The 22,658-nt window shown below is 47.7% G+C and overlaps 1 protein-coding gene across 3 annotated transcripts in view; it reads right to left on the bottom strand.

Moving 5' to 3' along the window:
* Positions 1 to 22,451, bottom strand: part of tle2b (TLE family member 2, transcriptional corepressor b) — a 45,753-nt gene extending 23,302 nt beyond the window's left edge. For all 3 annotated transcript variants that reach the window (XM_037468640.2, XM_037468642.2, XM_037468641.2), the window contains exons 1-4: positions 21,621 to 22,451; positions 14,928 to 15,025; positions 13,507 to 13,570; positions 5,629 to 5,673 (exon numbers count right to left, since the gene is read on the bottom strand). In XM_037468640.2, the coding sequence (XP_037324537.2) occupies positions 5,629 to 5,673; positions 13,507 to 13,570; positions 14,928 to 15,025; positions 21,621 to 21,644 (231 nt within the window). In that variant the 5' untranslated portion in view covers positions 21,645 to 22,451. The remainder of the gene's footprint in view (positions 1 to 5,628; positions 5,674 to 13,506; positions 13,571 to 14,927; positions 15,026 to 21,620) is intronic.
* Positions 22,452 to 22,658: the final 207 nt, after the last annotated feature.

Raw genomic sequence — 22,658 nt, 5'->3', positions numbered from 1 at the left:
TCACTGTCTTCTTTTCTGTGATTCGACTTTTCGGGCTTAATTAACGGTTGTTTTTGTAAAAATGCCTTTTTTTTTGTTTTCCTGGTACGACCGCTAAAGCTGCCAGCTAACTGGGCTACTCAATTTTGTCCGTCACGCAAAAGCACACACACACACACACACGCGCACACACACACACGCTCGGCCTATGTGTGGTGGTGAAATGAAAGGGGGGGGGGGGGGGGGGGAGCAGGAAGGAAGGACAAGCAGCTGCTTCGTGTGTCCTCCGGAGACCACGGGGGGAAACCGTGTGGCTGCCGAGCATCCTGACGATCAAACACGGCCTCCCTAATATCCTGCCTGGTCTGTGGACCTGCTGCCTTTCTATCTGGCATGCTGATACGGCCTGGGAAGCCTATATGTATGCTAACGCTGGCTTTACTGGAGATATCCTCTCTGTGGTGTGGGAACCTGGCACGTGGATGGCATAAAGACAGTTTAAGCTATGCAGCTGTTTTTTCCTCCGGCCCTGTGCTTTTATTTTGTTAATGCATCGTCAGTGGCCTTTCTGTGAAGAGGTGTATTTGATGTATCCACAGTAGCTGTGTAGAGAAGAACCGTTACGGTTGTGTGTTATTTCAGACTCCTGCCCAGTCACTTAGGAACCCCCTCAGCCAGGTAGAAGAAAGAGCTATGCCCCCAATTTCGGCGCCATAATCCCTTCAGCTCATGCTGCGAGCTAGTGTGACACCAATCAGGTTATTACTCATTTCTATCATGTTGTCGGTTAAAACAAATGTGTGTAAAGTTTTAGTGTCTTGCCAAAACCTAGATTTTACAAGATTACATGGGAACAGATCAGAGAAATGAAAAGTATTAATGCTGTTCGCCTGCACGCATATTTTTTTTCTCATTATCGGTCTCAGATCGATCAGGGCATCCTTAATTAATATAATGACTCCATGAGGCATCATAACCCTCCGCACACTTAGGTTAATTGCACATGACAAACCCGTTTGAGCCCAGCGTGCTCTTCAGAGTATTAAAACCGACAAAAAAAAAACAGACTTGACTCAAAATGGGCTGCTGTCCATCTTTGATTCAATGATTAAAGGAGTGGGGATGAGTAAAAAACTATTTCAATCTGGTCTAAGTATCATCTGATTTTTTTCAGATCTAGTCCAACTATCCTCGCGTTGCTTCTCTTCAAGTTACCTTTTTTTCCCTCACGAGTTTTACAATAATTTTGAGCCTGTGAAAAATTGGAAAAACACCTGAACATGTTAAGAAAAACTCCACGTTGATCCTCGATAGGAAATCATTACTGCTGCCGCGGAGCAGCTGTAAGCCCCCTGATTGGCTGAATGGCCCCTTTGAAGTTGGCTGATCATGGAAGCAAAAGCATATATTCACTTCCTGCCTCTCATATTTTTTTCTTTGGTCTCTGGTCACACGCATTTAGGCTTGCCTCCACCTCCTGCAGGACACAAGTCTGACAGAGCCTCCATTCTTCTCCCCCTCCCACCATCGTCCTGTTATCCTGCTGCTAGAATCAGCAGTCAATACGAAACCGGCTTCAATCCATTCGCCACACACACACACACGCTACAACACATGCAGCACGTCACTGAATATACATGTCTGCACATAGCATATTTATGTATTTATATACACATATATGAATATAGGAAAACCACAGGGAGCAGCTAAAGTCCTTAGAGCCTCCGTAGCTCCTCCAGGGGATACAAAAAGACTATCAATATAAATACATACATGTGTTATGATAATGGAGGTGAACCAGGGGAGATTATGTGTTGGCATGTCTCAATGATCTTATAGAGCTGAAGAAGAGGAGGGGGGAGGTATTTAGAGTTATCTTTTTTAGATAAAAACCCTCTAAAAAAAAAGGAGGAAGGCACAGAGAGGAAGAAAAGAAAGAAGACAAATGCAGAGGCAAAACGAAGGAGATCGAGATAGCGAAAGAGAGCTGAGGGAGGGATGGAGAGCGAGTATGAAATCTAAAGAGAGAGAGAGAGAGAGAGAGAGAGAGATGAAAAGGGAGAGGCTAAAAGGAAGCCCATGAAGGAACGGGATGACTGTTACAGCTCAATTAATGCCGGGACACGAGATGGCCCTGCCACTGATAATGACAGAGCGTGCAATAGAGAAAGAGACGGCGAGAGGGGTGAGAGACGGGTGAGAGAGGGGTGAGAGGCAACGGCACTGATCTCGACAGGATGTTAGGAGGAAGCTGGGGGAGGGAGAGAGGAGCGGGAGGGGAAATAAGAGCAGATACTGTTAAATCTATTCATGATTCATTATTTCCCACTGCGGCTCAGAGCTCCCCTCCCTCCATTAATGTCTCTCTCTATCTCCCTCTTTCTCCAAGCTGCCCTCCTCCCCCCCCCCTTTCTTTCCCTCTCCCTCCACTGCTTTCCTTTCGTTGGCCCTAATTTTCACCCCCTTCACTCCTCTTCCGTTTTTTCGCCCCTTCTCTCAGTCTCCTCTTTCCTTCCTTCTTGTTTACTCTCTCCTCTTTCATCTGTTCAATTAATCTCCATCTCCTCTTTTCCTCGCACTTTTCCCGACGTGAGCTCTGCCCGCCGCCGCTCACATCTTCCATCACTCTCTCCACGTTGCTTTTTCTAGCAGTATATCTTCAAAGTGCTAATTTTCTTTAATTATTGTACACTTAGCTTTAAAAAAAAAAAAAAAAAAAAAAAATCTCTCCCTTCATAACAACCTTGATTCTGAGATCCTCTCCTATGAGCTTCATCCTCGTCCTCTGACGCTCTATTTATTCAATTAGTGTCTATTTTTCAGTCCTCTTTTCCGTCCGGTGTCTTCATTTCGTGTCCTAATACGCTCTCTTGATACCTGGTTCTTCCTACTTGTTCTGTCAATTTCTGCTTCTCTCCGTCTGGATCAGGGATACAGTAAGATCTTTTTTACTATGCCTCATATGGCTCTCTTCACTTTAAACCTCTTATTTTTTTCTTTAAATCAACCTTTTCACATTATGATCTTTTTCTTTGCTTAAACATTCATGAGCTCTTCTCTCACCAAAACCACCTTCCTTCCTTCCTTCCCTCCCTCCCTCCCTCCCTCCCTCCCTCCCTTCCTTCCTCCCTCCCTTCCTTCCTTCCTTCCTTTTCTCTCGACTTCCCTCCTCCTCCTCCGTCCAGCACCCCGGTCCATTTGACCTTTTTCTGCTCCCTCCAGTCTGCACTGTTGGGTAATAAATACTATTCCCTAAGCTAAAACTTTTTCTCTGCATTTTGATTTGAGGGTTGAGGTCAACGGAATTAAAAACATAAAAAAGGATGGTACTTTGCACATTTGAATTTTGGTCAATGTGATGAATATGGTAATTGTTGTACCATCTGAAAGCCCCAATTATATTTTTTCACAGAAGAGTGAAATTGCATTTCCAGTTTCAGGTTGTTTTAGAGGGGTTATTATCAAAACATTACATTTCCCTTGTGAGCCATTTTATGGGAATTGGCAGAACTACAGTGGAACTCTTACTTGAAATACAGTAAAATAAATATTTGTATTAATAATGAGTGTCGATGTACTGTAGTTCAACTGCATGACACGATATAAAACAACACTTTCAAAGTAGTAACATTTGGTCTTTTTATTCTCTCTCTCCCTCCTGATTATCGCTCTGTCAATAGTAGTGTCTGCCGCGGGGTTTAGGAATCAATCCACCCAATACATCAGTCAGTTTTATTGACCATGTGTCTTTTCCCCCTTGCTTCCTTTCTTTTTTCACGAGCGCAGCTACGAAAACATAAATTCCCGCCTGAGGTTTTCCGGCTTTCAAATGTGGTTCACGTCTTTTTTACAAACTTGGATTTTGAAAGAATGCAGAATAAATCATGAGGCGCAGAGAGGGAAACATCTCAAACAATTCAAAAACAGTTTAACTTGAAGGAGAACACGAAGGCAATCTGGAGCGAGAAAGAGAAAAGCTGACACGTTCTCCATCTGCATCTCTGGTTATTCAAATTAAATATTACCTCAAAGATGTGTTGCGTAATCTGTTCCGTGGTTAGTATTAGTATTCATCTTCAATCAGGCTCGGAGTGACAGACAAGCCGATGTTACCCTCCAGATTAATCGTGTGCAATCCTTCTATTATAAGCTCCAAGCAGACATCACATTGGGATCCAAGCAGATGTATGCAGCGTCATTTATTCAGTAACCAATAATCAAGGTAATCTAAGGCGTCTCGTAGCGTTTCAGTGTGCTACTTTGCCTCTGTTGCTTCAAAGGTTTTTAGACAGGACGTCTCTCAGTCCCATCACCAGTTAAATATTGACGTACAAAACCAGCTTTCAAACCAATGGCGGCGACCTTGGAGACTGAACACCTGTAAAACTTTACAGTAAAATAAGAGAGGCTTTTGTGTCATTGGGGAAACTGCCGTGTGTTTCGAGTGTCGTTGCAAACACAGCGGCACCTGTGTGAATGTAGCCAGCGTTCTGCTCTGCAAGTATTTCCCAGTGCTGTAACCATCCCGATGGAACAACGCATCGATGGAGAGTTTGAGATTGCTCCAAAACGACGAGCCGGCTTCCCCCGTAATGTATTTCGCGGCAGGGGGGGGGGGGGGGGGGGGGGGCGGTTCGGGTTCGAGAGGAATCCATCCGCTCCGGGTCGTCCGTGACCGCCGCGGAGTAAAGAGCGACAGTTAAACGGATTAAGAGCCTCGCGGTCACCTTGCCGGGAAGATGCCATTTGACTGGATAATGATCCTGTCTCTCCGCAACGGAGGAGCTGCCCCCCCAAGGCCCACGCCTTCTTCCAGCGGTACCGGATCTCAGTGGGGACGAGCAGGGATACACATAATCTCTCTTTCAATGCCGTTGAGCTTGCGGCGTGTGGACGAACCGATCCGTCCCATCCTAGTAGATAACAGCCAAGTTCAGCCCGGGCGGGGTTTGTCGGGTACAGCGGACTCTGTAAAACGTACGTTTGCCGTTGCTATGGTTACCGCCTGCACCGGGGCCGCCTCGATGGGACCGTCATCCCCCCAAACTCTGGCGTCGGCGGGCCATCGGTTGTTTAGATAAACTACGGCGCTGAGCAGTGAACCCACCCATCAAACCACCCACAGATCAGTGTGGAAACCACTTGTTGCTTGTTTGTTTTTGGCTGTTGTGGTGTTGTCGTCTTTGATGAAGCACAAAAAAATCCCTTCAGGATTAATAAAGTCACCACTTTGTTTTCTCCCTGTTCATCATCGTCAAAGAGGAAACTGCATCTGGAACGGATTCCGTTTCATCCTGCAAATCCAGCACACACTGATGTACCGGGAGAAGTAGAAACCGTGCACGTCACTCACGTGCACTAAAGAACGGATATTTTGAAGTTTTAAAAAAATGGTATATTTTGTATTAAAAGGTGTGTGTAAGAACATGTTCACTTTATTGATTTATACGGAGGAAACTTGTTATAAATACGGAATATAAATGACGACAGCATCTGGAAAAATAATAGTAAAAACCCACCCACACAAAATGCCTGTAAAATAACACATTCACCTCCTCCCGCCTACTCAAAACATGCAACTTCTACACAGAACAACATACGCACAACACAGCACAAGCTGCAGCCACGTGCACTGGAAAACGCACTCACCTGTTTGTGCATTTCGATGTTGAGGCCGTACGACATCTCGTAGTACTGTGGAGACATGACGGAGCGCCGTTAGCGTTTCACACACATTAACATTCAGTCTCACACATGGAACATCTGCTGCTCAGAGGAGCTGCAGATGCTGCTGTTTGTCAGTGGGGTTTTAATGAAAGCAAGGAAAGACAATGAGAAGACGGGAAAGCGAGAGAGAGAGAGAGAAAGTGCGCGTGTGCGTCTGTGTGTGTGTGTAGATAATGAGGTATTTACGTCTCTGTTATGTGCGATTCTCTTATGCAGGTTTTTGTCTATTCAAGGCAGGCTAATGGGCAATGACTTTGTGTACGTGTGTGTGTGTGTGTTAAATATTGTAGCTCTCACAGCATGTAGGGTGCACATCATAATAATGAGACTGAGACCAGTGTGTGTGTGTGTGTGTGTGTGCGCTAAAACTATATTTGCACAGCCATCGGAAGGTGCTCTGGCTCATGGCGCGACCCCCTTCGCCCAGGTGTAAAACTCCTGAAATATCCACACATAATATACAGTATTATAAGTACTATAGCAGGAGAACAGGATCTCCTTAAAGCCGGTGCGACAGAAGAATTGAAAGGTCAATTGATTCTGCGTCTTCCTGCTGTCCGGTGAGGCTGGAACACGGCTGATAACAAAGCCTCCATTAGTCCAGACGGCAGCGACGTCACTTGATTGTAATCAGTCAGTCTTTAAGTCACACGCAGGTATTTTATCAGTCATTAAAAGGGGAAACCGACTCTAACACACCTATTTGTGTGTGTGTGTGTGTGTGTGCGCGCTAAATACCTTGTGCTACCACCTCTGCACGTCAGCGTGTGCCTGTTAAATGTGCTGTTCCCTCTCCTCTGTGTGTGTGTGTGTGTGCGCATCAGTAATGTGCTGTAATGGTGTCGGTGGCGAGCGGCGCGCAGACAGCGAGGATCCGTCACGGTGACAAAGGCCCCCCCCCCCACACCTTCCCCCGCCGCCGGATGAGAAAACAACGCCGTGACTGATGAGACGCGCTCTCTCTTCCTCTCTGGGTCCTCGTGCTCATTTTCCCTCCATCGCCCTCTTCTTCCTCTCCATCCCTTCCTCACCTCATCCAGTATAAATAAATATATAGATGTATACATTAGATGTTCTTCTGCTTCTCATTCCAGGCCATCTCTTTGTCTCCCGTACGGCCAGATCGTCACAGCACAGGTTTTACACTGTAGGGCGTGATGCTCCAGAGTTGAGAGTAAAAGGGATCGGCGACATTAAGCACTCTGCATGTGGCACAACGCAACGATAACGGACAAATCGGCGCAGGTCTAAAAACAAAAAACGGGAATCGCCGACAGTTTTAAGTGAACTGTACAAGACAAAAAGGAAGAGTTTGAGAGAGTCGGTGGAAGCTTTGTGTTGTTTGGCTCAATCCTCCCCGAGAAGATGGGATGTTGTGACATATTCCGCTGCTTGGGGGGGGGGGGGGGTTGAATTCAATGGTTTTGAGTTCTTGCTATGGGAGTTTGATTTGGTTAAAGACGACGTTTGAACTATTGAGAATATTTTTTTAAATAATCAGAATTGGTGTCGGAGACGTAGACTTAGGATGACATCAGTAAAGCGTGTCAGTCTGGAGAGTTTCATCATTGATTCCATAGTATTTAACGAAGGATAAATATCGGGCCGCATGAGGGACCCTGATTGTTTGTATTGTAATTTCTAACATGTTGAAATTACATTTGCTTTTGTATAACAAATTGGATATAATTGTATTAATATTATATATTGTTTTTTCTTTTTCTGAAGCTTTAATGCTTTTAACGCCACATTCAATTAAATCAACTCTATTGAAATGAACCAATTCAAGAATGCGTGAAGCGTAAAAAAGGCTGTGAAAGTGGTCAGCAGCGTTTATTCACCCATTTGCTCCTCCAGTGATTCACAGAGAAAGAGACTCTCTCCTTTACCTCTTTAAAAGTCTCATTTTATAACCCAACGGACAGCAAATACATACAAACAAATCATTGTTGCTCCAGACACCAGAAGAGATTGCACGGGTCGCAATAGACAGCAGGGAGTCTCTGACTCGTCTCTATCCATCCGTCCCTTTGTTGTCCCCTCGTTGTCTCCTTCGTCCTCACGCGTCCTCATTCTCCTCCTGCTCTCTCTCCTCTCATCATCTTCACTCAACCAATCATCCTCCCTTTATTTATCACCTTATTGCCTCTCGGGCGCTTCCTACTAGTTTCACCTTGGTTTTATCCATGTACTGTATCATTTTCATCTCTGTCCTTTACATGTCTCTTTTCTTCTCCTCTTAGTCATTTCTATCAATCATCTTTCCCCTTTATGTTCTCTTTCTCTATTATTATCATTATTATTATGTGCTCCCTCTGTCTCTCGCTCTTTCACCATTGCCATTTTCTACTCGTCTCATTCACATTATTTGTCTCTCCTGTCCCCGTTGAGTGCTTTTTTCTATATTTTCTCTTTTCTCCCCCTCTGTTGAGCTCCACCGTGTATTTTACTCCCCCCCCCCCCCTACAACACCAGCCTCTCTTCCACCAGCCTCGTTTTCCACCCTCTCCTCTCTAACATCCTCTTTTCATTTAGCATCTGCGCCGACAGCGACCACCACGGTCAAAGTATGTGAATACAACCTTGCAGGTGTATTCACTACTAATGCTTATGCTACCACTGGAGAGGAACATTGCTGATAACAATATCAAATTGTTAAATCACATGCATTTGGTAGGTTATTGTGGCGTGATAATGCCGGGCTGATCTGACAAGCTTCGTCTCCGCTCCCTTCGTCCCATGCAGGCTCATTAGAATAGAACAGTCGATATAAACAGGAATATTTTACCCACACGTGACAAAAAGCTGAAGCATTATATTTTATTTCTTGCACTATTTTGTCTTGTTGTCCAATGTCTAAATGTCTGTTACGCACCAACCGCCAAGTCAAATTCCTTGTATGTCTGACATATTATGGCAATAAATAAACCCTGATTCCTGAAGAAAAAAAAAAGCATGTCGAACCCATGTACTCGGAATCGGAAAGACTTTGATGGGATACGCTGCAATGCTGTGTGTGTGTGTGTGTGTGTGTGTGTAACAGGTGTCTGCCCTACAGAAGGCTATTGTAACAGCTGTACTATAGCAGTACAGTAATAACAGCACAGTGTGCACAGTTGAAATTGCAGTGATACACACTATGTGTTTAATCTGTTGTCGTTGTTTTCTTTTAATAGGTTCCATCTCTCTAAATCTTCCTTCCTCCATATTTCATCTACATTTCTTTTTTTCCTGCGTTGAGACTCGTTATTTCAGTTCAGCAGGCGGGACACTTTAAAATAAATGAGCTTGCGGCATAATTCTTGTTTATCTGATGGCCCTCGAACGTCCCACCGTCGGGAACATGCCTCGTATCTAAAGTCCATCTGCAGCTAATAACATTCACACTGTCCTCATCATCAGGGTCTCTCTCTCTCTACAAAGGACGCTGGCAAATGAGCTTCAGGAAGTGGGTCTAAACCAAGGTGATTCATCTAAATGGGACATTTTTGTGTGTGTGTGTGTGTGTGTGCTTGTGTTTACTCTGTTTATTATTTGTGGATGCGAGCGTGTGGGTGTGGATGTGGGTAAAAAGTCTTAACAAAAGCATTGTTCAACGGGTGTCTCTCGGGTGAGCTTGTCTCTTTCATCTGCGCCCACACACACACACGCACGCACGCGCGCACGCACCGCTGTTAAAACATTTATTAGCATGCTGCGCCAACCCACATCCGAGGTTAGGTTAGCAGGCTCTGACTCCTCCATTGTATCCTGTCAGCGGGTGACGACTAAATCAGTCACGGCAGCCATTCAGCCTGGCTGCAGCCTCTCTTGCAGCCAGTTTCATCAGAGGGGGGGGGGGGCATCGATCTGACCTTGAATGCGCGGCAGAACCGGTCAATCTTCATGAACGGTCCCGTCCCGTTTGCTTCTCCAGCTCCAGACGGTTCAGACGGGGTGGAAGGCTCCTAAAACGCCATCCCTTCTCTACACCTGGAACGCGCTCACTTCGCCGGGCCGGACTCGTTCTAATCGCAGGGCCGAGTGCACGCTTGGCTTAACGGCGTCCACATTCTGAGCCTCTTCCTCCCGGTTATCTTGCATCATTTGTAGCATTCGTGACTCTTCTCCTCCTGCATGTCTTTGCTCCCTCTTTTCCAATGTCCTAGTTCAGTTTCCTTTTCACCTTGTTTGGTCATGCTGCCTCTTTTTTTTCTTCCCCTCCTCCTCGGTTTCTCTCTTCACCTCCATTATTACTCGTATTCACTCCCTTTGTTTACTTCCTTCTCCTCCCCTTTACCCAAAGCCGTCCTCTCTCCTTTACTTAGGCAGTCTGTGACTGTAATGTTGCTGAAGAGAACACAGTGTGTCAGCCTGAATCAGACGGAGGAGCTGCGAGCGGAGTACGAGGCTGAGAGCAACACACACACACACACACACACACACAAGACTGAGGAGGAAAGGATACAACCCCGATAAAGGCTTCACAATATCACCATTAAGACACTTTATTTTTGTGATCTGTGATGAAACTAAAGCACAATCACATTGACGTAACGCATGCTGCACCGCGGTGACTTACTCCTGGACTACATCGTGGGATCCTAAACTACGTCAGAGTTCTTCAGCGCAATGATGCGTTTCCCTGTTCAAGACCCCGGAATCGATGCCCACGTCTTAAATTTAGAATGAAGGTCGGTCAGGTTATCGGGCTACTGGGACTTTTTTTACTGGAAGGCAGTTTAATATTTTTTTTAAAAGGCAGCAAGCCTTCATTCATAATGTGGCACAAAGCTTCCAAAGATTACTTCTCACATGGTCTGTTGTCATGATGAATCCCTGTGGCCGGATCCATTGCGACCCAAATTTAGATTTCAGATTTTTTTTTTTTTTAAAAGAGAGGCAGCCCTATTGCCTCCCCCCTCTCGCTGCACAACAAGGATATAACACGGCTAACCCAAAGAGCTCCAATCCAAAAAAGATGGAGCCAAACAAAGAAATTCACTCTACCCGAAACTGGCTCCGCTGTTTAAGTGCAGTAACGGCACCAACGGGAGCAAATTGAGAGGGTTTCTCCGAGCATTAAATGTGTAAAACCCGTCGCCGGCTATTAGAATTGAAGCGGCAAATGTGAGGAAGAACAAACTTTACCGACTTTGAAAAGTTCCATCCTGCAAGGAGAGAAATGCGACACCTCAGCTTTGCTTTGACATAAAGTATTGGCAAGAACTCATCAAAATGGATTGAAACTTGATTTAAGTCGAGTTATGATTTCTTATAGAATTTAAAGGTTTAAAGGTCTATTCTCCAACGGCCCTCTGAAGAAATTACAGACAAGTAGAGAAGTGTAACAAGTCCTTCAAAAAGGAAACCAAAATAATTTTAAAAAATTGTTACCGTCACAAAAATAGGAAGCGGGAAGCTGCTGTTGTGTCTTCCCCGTTTCCTCTTTTTGTGAAGGTAACATTTTGATCGGCCAGATCGTGTAGCAAAAGGTGGAGGATGTTCACAAATTTCCACCCTGGGGATAAATAAAGTATCTATCGATCTATCTGTGTGTGTGTGTAAGGATGGCACAGTAACACCTTCACACTGCTTCCTCTTCCTCACCCACCATTCAGAAAAAGTGTTTTTAGATGGTTTAAAATATAGAACCCACATGCATCAGCCCTGTATCCCCCCCCCCCCCCCACCTTGTATTTAACGCGATGAACACAGCGAAGGCGGGAGCAGTGCAGCGTGGCGAGCCCCAGCCTCAGTGTGGATGACAGGCCTAACGAGCTAAATATAGTCTTCTGGGTTATCTCCTCTGTGGGCGCAGCCAGTCCGTTGTTGCTTCACATTATTTACGTGTCTGTGCTCTCTCTCTCTCTCTCTCTCTTTACCTCTCTCTCTCATTTCACGCCCCCCCCCCCCTCCACACACACTAACACATCACTATCTCTTTCTCTTGGCCGTTGTGTTGCATACTCTCTCCTCTCCCTCCTTCATCCCGTCCCCTGGTATCTCTCTCATTTTGTCTCACTCATTTCTTATTCAGCTGGGTTTTTTTCCCACTCGCTCGTTTCCTCTGTATCTCTCCTTTGCCTCAGTCACTCTCTTCCTCTCCTCTTTTATTTGTTCCTCCCTTTTGTATCCCTCCCTCCCTCAGCAGTTTTCTTCTTCTGTCCACCACTCGCTGAGCCTTTTTCCTCTCAAGCCATCTTTCCCTTTAAAGCCTCTCCCTCCCTCTCATTTCCTCCCCCTCTCTTTCCTCAGCCGTGCTCACGAAGTAGCGTAGCGCCCGCCGCTACACCGCAGTGAGCCCCGATTCAAGTAACGCATCCCAGAGCGCCAACCGTGGGTCCGCTGCACCTGCGGCTCCCTGACCTCCCGCCCGGAGTCCCGCGTTAAAGAGCCCAGTGCCGAAAACTCTCGAGTACAACATGAAACCGGGGGGGCGGCGACGCTCCCGTAGCGTTTCTCTGACCTCCTCGCTGTCGGGTGACATTTCACACGCACGGGGGGGGGGGGGGGGGGGTGTTTGATCAAATGTCATCCGCCGCCCCGCTCTGCCCGCCACAGCTGTCGTGGAAGGCCGAGCGGCGAGGATTTGTAGGAGGGACGACGACGGCAAACCACAGCTGGAATGAGGTTATCGGAGGTTTTTCCTGGGGGTGTGTGTGTGTGTGTGAGACTGTGTGTGTGTGAAAAACAAAAAGGATATTTTTATGAAATGAGGTCAGTTAGAAAGGTCCCTTTTGTCTCATAACAAACAGACGTGTTGAGCCGTTTTTTGCAATTACACTGAATTGTTGGTAGGAAAATTCTATTGTCTTCATGCAACTTCCAGACGTTGCAGGACGTCCATGCATTGGGTCGAGGATTCGACAGGAAGATTCTGCTGTTATTTAAGACCACTGGTCAAATGGTCTGTTTGAAATCTGTAGGTCATATGAAAGCATCAGTAATCAAGTTCACCTTTGCTGCGAATTGCATTTTGCCGCAGCATGACGACTCGTAGTGTGTGTGTGTGTCCAGATGAATGAATGTGTGTATGTCATGTTGTGTATTTGTGTGTTTTATCTGTTTATCTTCAGCCTGTCTGTCTGTGTGTGTGTGCTCCTTAATCCATTTGTCTCCTTGCCAGCTTCCCTGTCTTCGTCCTTGCTTTCCTTCTCACACTCAGTCTATCCGTCCGTCTATGCCCCCCCCCCCCCCCCCCTCCCTTTCTATCCATCTATCTGGCTTACGACGCTGATCCCGCCTGCTCTCCCAGGTTTATGAAATGCGAGCAGCTTAGCAGATGGTGCATATCGTATTCCAGGTCGGCTCTGTGCGGGTTTTTGTACCACAGACGACGGCTTACGATGCACGTGAGCCTTTAGTCGCGCGGAACACGGCGACGCAGAGGGAGCTCAGGCTGTTAGCGCGCGACAGAAAAACAAAGAGGGGGAGACGAGACAGACACAGGCGGAGTCGGAAGGAGGCGAAGGTGAGGGAGACGGAGTGAGCAGGAAAAACACTATAACTTAACTTGCCAATATTGAAAATTGTATTCGGCTACAGGTGTGTTCAAGAGTTTTTTAAATAATGATGAATAAAATCTTGGTTTTAGGACAGTCAATGAAATGAAGTCAAAAGAGTAAATGAGAAGGGGGGGGGGGGGCTGGAGCAAGAGACAAGTGTCACAGTTTTTACTTCAGACCATGCAAACACTAAAAGAAACGTCAATCCGGCTTTTAAAAAGCTCCGATTCGACTCCCCTGATTGTAATTCCTACACAGGAAGCCGCCGGCCTTCGTCTCAAGGGTTCCCCGCTAACACTGTGATTGGACTCACCATGATGTAGTGCCTCTGCATCTCCGTCTTCTCGCTGGCCAGCTTCTCGCACTCCAGCTTCAGGCTGCGCGAGGACGGAAAAAAAAGGACACACACGCACACACACACACACACACACACACACACGGGATTGAGAGGTCGCACAGAGTTTATGCTGTGCAAATACCAAAAGAGTATTCTTAGCCGCACAGTCAGGCTACCTATTACTGTTAAAAAGTGACACTGAAAAATATCCCCTTCGTGGCAACAACTGCCAACAGGGAGCGTCTTATTCACCGAACGCTATTCATCACAACCACGGGGGGGGGCTCAGACAAGTCCCCGTGTGTTTACTGCTGCACGCGTCACGTGGACACCGGGGGCTGTGGCGCGTTTTGTGCATTTTCGTTGTTCAGTTTACTCAAGTCAAAGCACCCAAAACGTGTTTCAAATGCATTGCCTTAGCCAAGGATGGAGTATTGTAGGTTTGTATCGCCATATCAGAATTGGGCAAATATTTGTTGTCCAAATGTACGAATGTCTCAACGATTTGATCTTATGTAAAGGCGGCCACTCGTCAGTGTTTTGCATTCGGTGTCTTAATAAACAGATGAATAAAATTAACGCACAGCCTTTGCACGCGGACATGTTGTGTTCAAGAATGTGAATGCGAGAATGTGTTGCTAGGCATCAGCTCATGTTTACGTCACTCACATCTGCAACGGCACCAAATAAACTGGGACACAGGTGGAAAGTCCAAACCATAAAAAGGATTCTTCAGTACTAAATGTGTATATATATATATATATATATACACACCAGGGATGGGCAACTGGCGGCCCGCGGGCCGCACGCGGCCCTTGTCATCACTCAGTGCGGCCCTTGAATAGATCAATAATAATTTTAAATTTTAATAATTATAATTTTTTTTTTTTAAATTACATTTTTGACCGATAGAGGGCGCACCGTTCCCAGACAATAGCGGGCACGGCCGCTTTACAACAACAGAGAAGAAGAACGTCAACAGTCATGGCCACTAGCAGTGGCATAAAGAGAAAACTTGACCGAAGGACATGTTACAATGCATTTATTTTATAAGCAGAAACTATTTGCAATCAGTTTTTTAAGCAAACTTTGTTCTTTGATATGAAGGAGTTCAAGTTACCTTTTGCACTTTTTTAAGCAAACTATTTGTCTTGCTAAATTAAAATGCATTTATGCAGAAAATAGTTGTATGTTGGTGCAGTAAACACACAGGTATAAATTCATATTAAAAAAAATCTAATTGAGAATCATTTGTAGTGTTTTTCATATCCAATTATTTCAAGTGCGCGGTCATGTGGCCCTCCAATGGTCCTCCTGAAAAAAATGTGGCCCTCCTCATCATGGAAGTTGCCCATCCCTGATATACACACATTATTATTGGAATATCGTCTGTGTACCTGTGATACTGAGCCTGGAGAAACTGGAATTCTTCCTTGATGCGGTCCAGAGTTTCAAGGACTGTGAACTTGAAGGACTGCCCCGGTTGTAAAGGAACCTGCACGGGAAACAGGAGGAGAGAACAAAAAGATGAAGAGTAGATACCGAGGTGCCAGTTGCATACTTGTGTAGGCACATGTGCACCTGCAGGAGCCTGTGCCATACAGTTTCATACGTGTGTGTGTGTGTGTGTGATTGCGCGTGTGTGTCAGGGGATGAGAAAAAAAGCCCAGATGAAAGTGAGAGGGAAGGTCACTTCCCCTTCCCACACATCATAAAGCCGTGTCCTCTCTCTGTTCTCCTCCTCCTCTAATGACTCTCCCCTCATCCCCTCCACCCTTTCTCCCTCCGCCCCCATCTTCCACATTACCATCCTCTCCCCTCTGCCAGCCTGCTAATGTATTCCAGCCTACAGAGAGCCGAGAAGGAAGCGTCAAATTAATAACTTATAGGGAATCACAGCTCCGTCTCTCACCTACTAAAAGCTAAAGGAGGCCCAACAAAATAAGCAGCTCCCTGGGGTCCTTTACCTCCAGCCCTCCATGTCCGTCCAAAGCGCTGATGCGGTTTATTTGGGGGAATGGGGCTTAGTTGCTAGTCTGGAAAATCTAGACTATGCAGAAGTGCTCCTATGTAAGAAAAGAATTCTTCCAATTTGGATTAGCGGATTTCCCCTGCAGTGTTGCCGCTGTAAGCCACAGGAGGCCGCCAGGTTTTTCTGCCACTTCCTTTTTAGTCACTTCTTGTCAGCTGCCAGTGATCAGCCGAGGTTCACGCCACATCACAGACGCGTCAAAGTGCAAAGACGGGGACATCTCATTTAGCGCCCCCACCCGGCCAGAGCCGTCCACCGTGTGATTAGTGCACGCTGCCAAATCCACAGCACCGCTGCCGAGGACAGAACCCGGATCCCTTTCTGCAACTGGGACGCGGAGTTAAAAATCCTTCCATGGCGTGATCTGCATGAAGCCATGATTGCGTTAATTATGATAAGTGGGAGGGCTTTGGAGGGGAGGGTTTTCAGCGCTGCCGACGAGGCAAATCTCTCGCAAGATTTAGCACCTTTTGGATCCAGTGCTGCGAGCTACTTTTATCGGAAAAAGAGGCTGCAGTTTTTTTTTCCTCAAGGTAACCAACAAACGACTTTGTGTTTCCTTTCAACGCGATTTAAAGCACCAAGCGGCCACGACTCAAAATGCAGCTTCCTCTGACAGCGTCAACTCAAGTAGCTCAAGTCACAAAACGTACGGAGTGAGTTTTTCCTACTTAGTGGCCTCGGCCTCAACTATCAATCCGTCCATCCAGCCAGTTGTTCGTTCTCCGCGGAGCCGTCAGTCCTTTCTTCCAAACTGAGCGGGCAAAAGTGCGTCCGTGTGTGTCTCGGCCTGCGGCTGAAACATCGGCGGCGGCAGCTTCATTATTCTAGACAAGCACAATTCAATTAGATTTCAATTAGTCCGACGGTGGAGGTCGGGGACGCGGTGGGTTCCCCAGTAATTAATCTACGGGGCCGAGCTGAGCCGAGCTAAACTGAGCTGAGGCAGGGCAGTGGGGGGACATCTAGATGGCCGGATAGGCACAGATACACACACACACAATCCATCTGGGTGAGTATGTGTGTGTGTGTGTGTAGGAGGGAGGGAGGTGGGTTCAGCCAACAGATCACCACTGACCTTGATCCACACCACATACACACTGAGGGGACGGGAGGAGGGGGGGTGGGAGGGGGGGGGGGGGGATAATGATCCGTCACGCACGGATACAAACACACACGCCCACGGAGCCGGAAAAAAAAAAACCCACACACAAACAAACAGACACACACACCACTGCACACGCAGATCCAGTCAGAGAACACGTAAACCAACCGTGAGAAGGAGAGCACGGCTGGAATGCTGATGGGAGTGAGGTGAGGAGGGAGGGGGGGGGGGGGGGTGTGACAGACGGATGGATGGATGGACCGAGGGAGCGATGGACTTGTCTGACATCTTTACAGTGGAGTGAAGGAACGAGCAGAGGGGCAGATGATGAAAGGGCGGCGCGGCTGCTGGCTGAGAGAGAGATGGGCAGCCATTCATCCGCCTGACACCGAGGCAACGGGAAGGGGAGGAGACATGGACGGGCGGCAGGAAGGAGGGGGGAGGAGGAGGAGGTGGTGGTGGTCGTTCTACCCCCTGTGCACCGTCCATCCGTCTGTCTGCAAGGCGCTGCTGCCGCCGCCGCCATCTGCTGCCATGAAAACATGAGCACACAGACACTGCCGGCAGCACTAAGTCACACACCAAAGCCCGTAGTCACAGATCAGGATTATGCGAGGGATCTGCGAGTGACGGCCGCCGGTGTCAACATGGCGGCGGCGTGCCGATGAGACATTTGAGCCGCTTTCATCATCTGTTGGACAACGCGCCCTCCCACTTCCCAGAGGTCTCTCTTTTGATTCGCAAATTGCACCTTTTGGAAAGCGGTTCCACGGACCCAGGATCAGTAAACGTTCTTATGAGCAGGGAGAGAAAGAGAGATACAGATGAGGCCCTCGGGCACAAGGAGAAATATTCAACGGCTGTCGGAATAAAGAGACCAGAAAGCTCACTAATAAATGAGTTCATGCTAATTAGTAATAATAGGAGACCCTGTGACTTGCTCATGGGCACTGAAGCAGGCAGAACAGAGTTGTAGGGGTAGGGATAAGCGTGCATCCTTCTGCAGGGTTTACAAAGATGGAGGCTTCATAAAGTCGTGCCGTATGCACACCGGGACTCACATGTTGTTGTTGTTGTGTGTATCTGGTCTCTCCTATATTGTGACAGATGGCATCCCAGACGGTTAGGGGTCCAATAGTGCTTCACCATGGGCCAAAAACCTTCCTACCGCCTGTGTGTGTGTGTGTGTGTGTGTGTGTGTGTGTGTGTGTGTGTGTGTGTGTGTGTGTGTGTCAGGCCATAGTAGCCAGCATAGGGGATCCTGAAACCCAAAACTGATCCGGTTAAGCTCGGTGGAGGAAGGAGGGGAGAGAGGGCAGAGTGGAGGGGGTGACTTGTGCTCAACAAAAACACACACACACACTCGTATATATACACACACACACACAATGTGGAACGGCAGTCAATCACAATTTGGCCAAGCTGGCACGGGCAAGCGGAGAATTAGGAAGGATTAGCTCTGGGAGGAGGAGGAGGGAGGGGAGGGGAGGGGAAGGGGGGGGGGGGGTTAAAGGGAGGAGTGGCGCTTGAAGTGCAATGCGCCGTATCACATAACAGGATGGAGGCGGGAGGCTGCAACCATCACCTGTCTGTCTGCCCTTGCCAGGAAATATTATTTTGTTGTAAAAAGCAATAACAATGTCGATCATTTGACAATTAGGTTTAAGAGTTATAATTAGATACAAGTTCCTTCACAGAGCTTGAGAAGGACAAACATTTTAAGAAACTGGTCGGTGCCATAGCCAGTAACCGGCCTAGATAACTAAGCTTGGGTCAGTGTCCCTTTAGAAACTACTTTGCTAATAAAATGTCTCTCACAAGTTACATAAAAGGCGCTTCTTCATCATCTTTTGGGTGTCCCCCTCAGTGTGGTTCGGTCTCTCTGTGTCCGTCCCCCACACTTCTGTCCGTTTTTTTAAAAATTCTTTCTTGAGCCCTCTGTCGTGCTGCTCTGCCCCCCCAGTCTCCTTTTGTTCTTCACTTCTTCTCAGCCCCGCGCTGTGTGTCTCGTCACGTTCAGATAGCGCATAAAATAATCATTTTGCTGGTGAAATATTTAGGGGTAAAAAGGGCACACAAACAGATGAGAAATACCAAGTGTGTCAGAGCACTGGTTTGGACGTTTCCCATCACCCACCTCTTTAAGAAGCCCCTCGCGTTTTTTTAATTCTTTTTTAAATAGGTCCGCGTTTCGGTGGCCCCCCTTCTTGTCGAGCCAGAGAACCCGAGGACCGTCTTTGGGGCCTCCACCTCTCTGCCGGCTAGCTAGCCCGGGCCTCTGGTTTGACCCTTGAATCGCCAGTCGGCGTGCCAGTCGGCGTGCCGGTCGGCGTGCCGGTCGGCGTGCCAGTCGGCGTGCCGGTCGGCGCAGCGTTTCGCCGGGCGGGTGAGGTGAGGTGTCTCACCAGTCGGCCACTAAAGCCAGCAGGCCGATCAGCGAAAGACGGGCAGCTCTCTCATCGCTGCCGACATTTTCTCCTTCGGCTCTGCGCGGCTGCGTCGTCGTTGTAAAACTTGGGTTTGTGTTGCCGGGCAGCGACGCCGAATGAAATTAAAACGTAGACAAGAGACGAGGACAAAAGGAAAGGAGGGCAGAATGTCATCCGTGGGCGGGTGACATTCTCCCCCCGTTTACCGCACATCACTTCATTACAGCCACAAAAAAACAACAACAACTGCCCTTCACAGTCCAGGTGCCAAAAGATTAAAAATACAAATGGCTCAGTGCATGAAGGGGATTCACCACACTGTCTGAACACAGACACACATTTAAGGCTTTAAGTCAGGCCCGTTTCCCAGCACTCTCCTAGAGGCTCTGCCCTCATTAACGGCGCATATGCGGCCACATATTTGGTCATAGCTTGTTTACTTGGCTGGAAAAAAAAAAAAAGAAAGAAACTGAAGCTCATGCATTTCGCCTCTAGCACACACACACACACACACACACACACACGCACACGCGCACGCGCACATACAAATGTGTACCTGGTGCACACACAGCGAAGACGCTTGCCACTTAAAGGCGAATCAATGAACACATAAAGCTCACACAAGAGGCGTTCACACCTTAACACACACACACACACACAGTTATTACAAGGATGAATAGATTAAAGCAATAAAGAGACAAAGACATATTAAAGAGAGTCATTAAAAACACACCTCACAAACTCCTGATAACCCTCGCCACGGGGAAGAAAAAAAAAACACATTGCGGCTCCGTTCCGCTTCAACCTTTTTTCCCCAGCAGAGCAAAAGAGGAACAAAACCTCGAGACTGTCAGTCGCACAATGAAGCGGGCCGCGACCTCTGACCGACGCCAACGAGGACACGTCAGGCGGTAGCGCTCGTGTGGCTGCGCGGTTTGGGATTATACAAAGATCTCGAAAACGTCTTTAAGTGGGCTTTATTCTTCTTCTTTTTTTTAAAGCGGCCGGTCCACTCGATTGTGATCGAAGTTGCAGAAAGTTTTGCTTCAGCTTAACAATCCATAAACTATCTGCTACACAATCCTTCCCCCATTTTTGTGGTAAAGAACAACAAAAAGGATCTACGGGGAATTACATTCAGTTGTGTATCGCTTGGAGCTGGTGTCTGATCTGCATTTTTTTAGGACACACACACACACGCACGCACACACGCACACACAGTCTGTAACAACACACAAGCATGCACACATCTGTTCCATTCACCCTCACACCTCTCCACAGATCACATTTCATAGCAACACCAGAAATAAAGTTCCACTGGCAGCAGGAGGCTGCAGGAGAAGGGGGGGGGGGGGGGGGCGCGATCGATCGGTTGGCGTTGGCTCGATCTGGGATTGAACTTCCTCACAAACGAAGCGCATCGCAGCGGGAAGCTCTCTGATACGCCTCTAAAGGAGAGAACAGAGGAATCATCACACCCGGTTCGCCCTTTGCATCTTTTTTTCATTTTCATTCCTCTTTTCACCCCCGGCCTTTCTAAAGCTTTTTTTTTTATTTTTATCTTTCTTGGCTCTCACATCTTTCAATTTCTCCCTTTTGTTTCCCCCCCCCTTCTCTCCGGTTCCTCTCAGCATCTCCCTCCGTTCTATTGCAGCGGCTGGCTTATTAGCATTCTCTCTGTACATATAATTGATTCCTCATGCCTTCCTCTGGTGAAAATGTCATTCATAATTCTGTGTGATAGCTGGCTGGCTGGCTGCGAGGCAAAGTGGCCACTGACCCATTTGTACCAGATACAAAGAGACTGACAACCAAATCTGATTATAGCAACCGGGCCGGGGCCGGGCCCCCCCTGTGAAAGGAACGGCCTCGAACAGACTCGGCCTAAACCGCAATTCATCCTTCGGTGCCTGTTTTTTTTTTTTACCCCCGGCAGGTAAATTAATGGCGAGTTGTCGCTGCTGATGATGGGTTCAGCTGAAAGAGGGACGGGACTTTAAAGATTTAATGAAGGGGGGAACACTTCAAGCCTTTGTGTGTGTGTTGGTTTGCTTGGAAACAAAACTTAGTTCTACTGACACATTTACACACACGTGCAGATGTGTTCTCACACACACACACACACACACTTTGAGACAACAGAACTGCCACAAATATAAACATCTAGAAGGTCTGAAAGTCACCTGATTAGAGCAGATGGATGTGTGTGTGTGTGCATAACAGAGGATCTCTTAAGTCCTAACCCTCTCCCCTCATGTTACAGTTCAGTCCTTACAAGTGGACATAAGACAGGGACAACAAGGACAGGCCTGAAAAAGAACAGAAAGACAAAAAGGCAACGACAGGCCGAGAAAGCGGAGGGTCGAGAGAAGAGTTCGAGAGCGAGGAGAGGAGAGGAAGGACACGAGATGAGACGATCAGGGAGGCACGAAGGGGACAGAGGGAGATGACAAGCGACGAGGACAACGTGAAGACGTGAAGAGCAAGTGAGAGACAGGAGGGCGAGACGTGAGGAGGTACTTACCGGATGCCTGCCCTGAGGGTACATGATCCCAGGAGAGGAGACGCTGCCGGTCCGTTTGATGGCCAGGTTAGTCGCCTGGCCCTCCGCTCCTCTGCCCTCCACCGGTCACACACACACACACACACACACACACACACACACTCTCTCTGCAACACAGTAGCCTTTCCGTCTCTTCTCCCTTGATCTGTTCTCTTTCGAAGGCAAATATTCCCGCTCACACACAACTTAATCCGGCGGTTTGTTTATCCAACAATGTCATGATAAAAAGCGAGCGCCAGACTTTAACCTCCTCCTCCTCCTCTTCGTCGTCGTAGTCCCAGTGAAACCAAAAGTCTCAGTTTCTCCACCTCTCTGTGCCTCCCCCCCCCTTTCCCCCCAACCTTGTGATCCGTTTTTCTCCCCTTGTGATCAGTCAAGGTCCAAACGTAGTGACATGACACCGAGAAGGCTTCCCTCTTCCTCCTCTTCCTCTCCCAGCGCCCCTTCACCCGGCCGTCCAACGGGGAGACGTCCAAACACACACTCGGCCCCCAGTCCAAATAGTCGTCTTCTGTGCTTCTTCTTCCTCCTCCTCCTCCTCTTCACCCGCTCTCTGCCGCAGAAAGGAAGGAGAGCAAAGAGGAGGGAAAGAAGAAGAAGGAGGAAGGAGGGAGGGGAGAAGGGAGGAGAGAGAGAGTGAGTGAGAGCTTTGTTTTTAATCTAAATGAAGACGAAAAAACGCGAGAGGAGAGCAGGAGAGAACAGCAGGTCAGTGGAGGATCCAGCGGGCTTTTCAGCAGCAAGCCCTAGACTGTAATATATTGTGCCTGTTGGCTTCAACACAAACACGACAGGCTGCTAAAGCTGCTCTTAAGGTGGAGCCGAGTCGATAGAGACACCCCGTCACACAGGGAGGGGGAGGCAGAAGGCGGCGGGGGGGGGGGGGGGGGGGGATGGATCCCTTTTCAATTGCGGTCAGGCAGACAAAGCAATCACATGCACAGAGACTTAGGCTAAACTGATATGAATCAAGATTCTCACACACGCACACACACACAC

The sequence above is a fragment of the Pungitius pungitius genome, chromosome 7 (assembly GCF_949316345.1).
Source record: "Pungitius pungitius chromosome 7, fPunPun2.1, whole genome shotgun sequence".
NCBI classification, from domain to species: Eukaryota; Metazoa; Chordata; class Actinopteri; order Perciformes; family Gasterosteidae; genus Pungitius; species Pungitius pungitius.
This window is presented reverse-complemented; position numbering and strand designations above follow the sequence as displayed.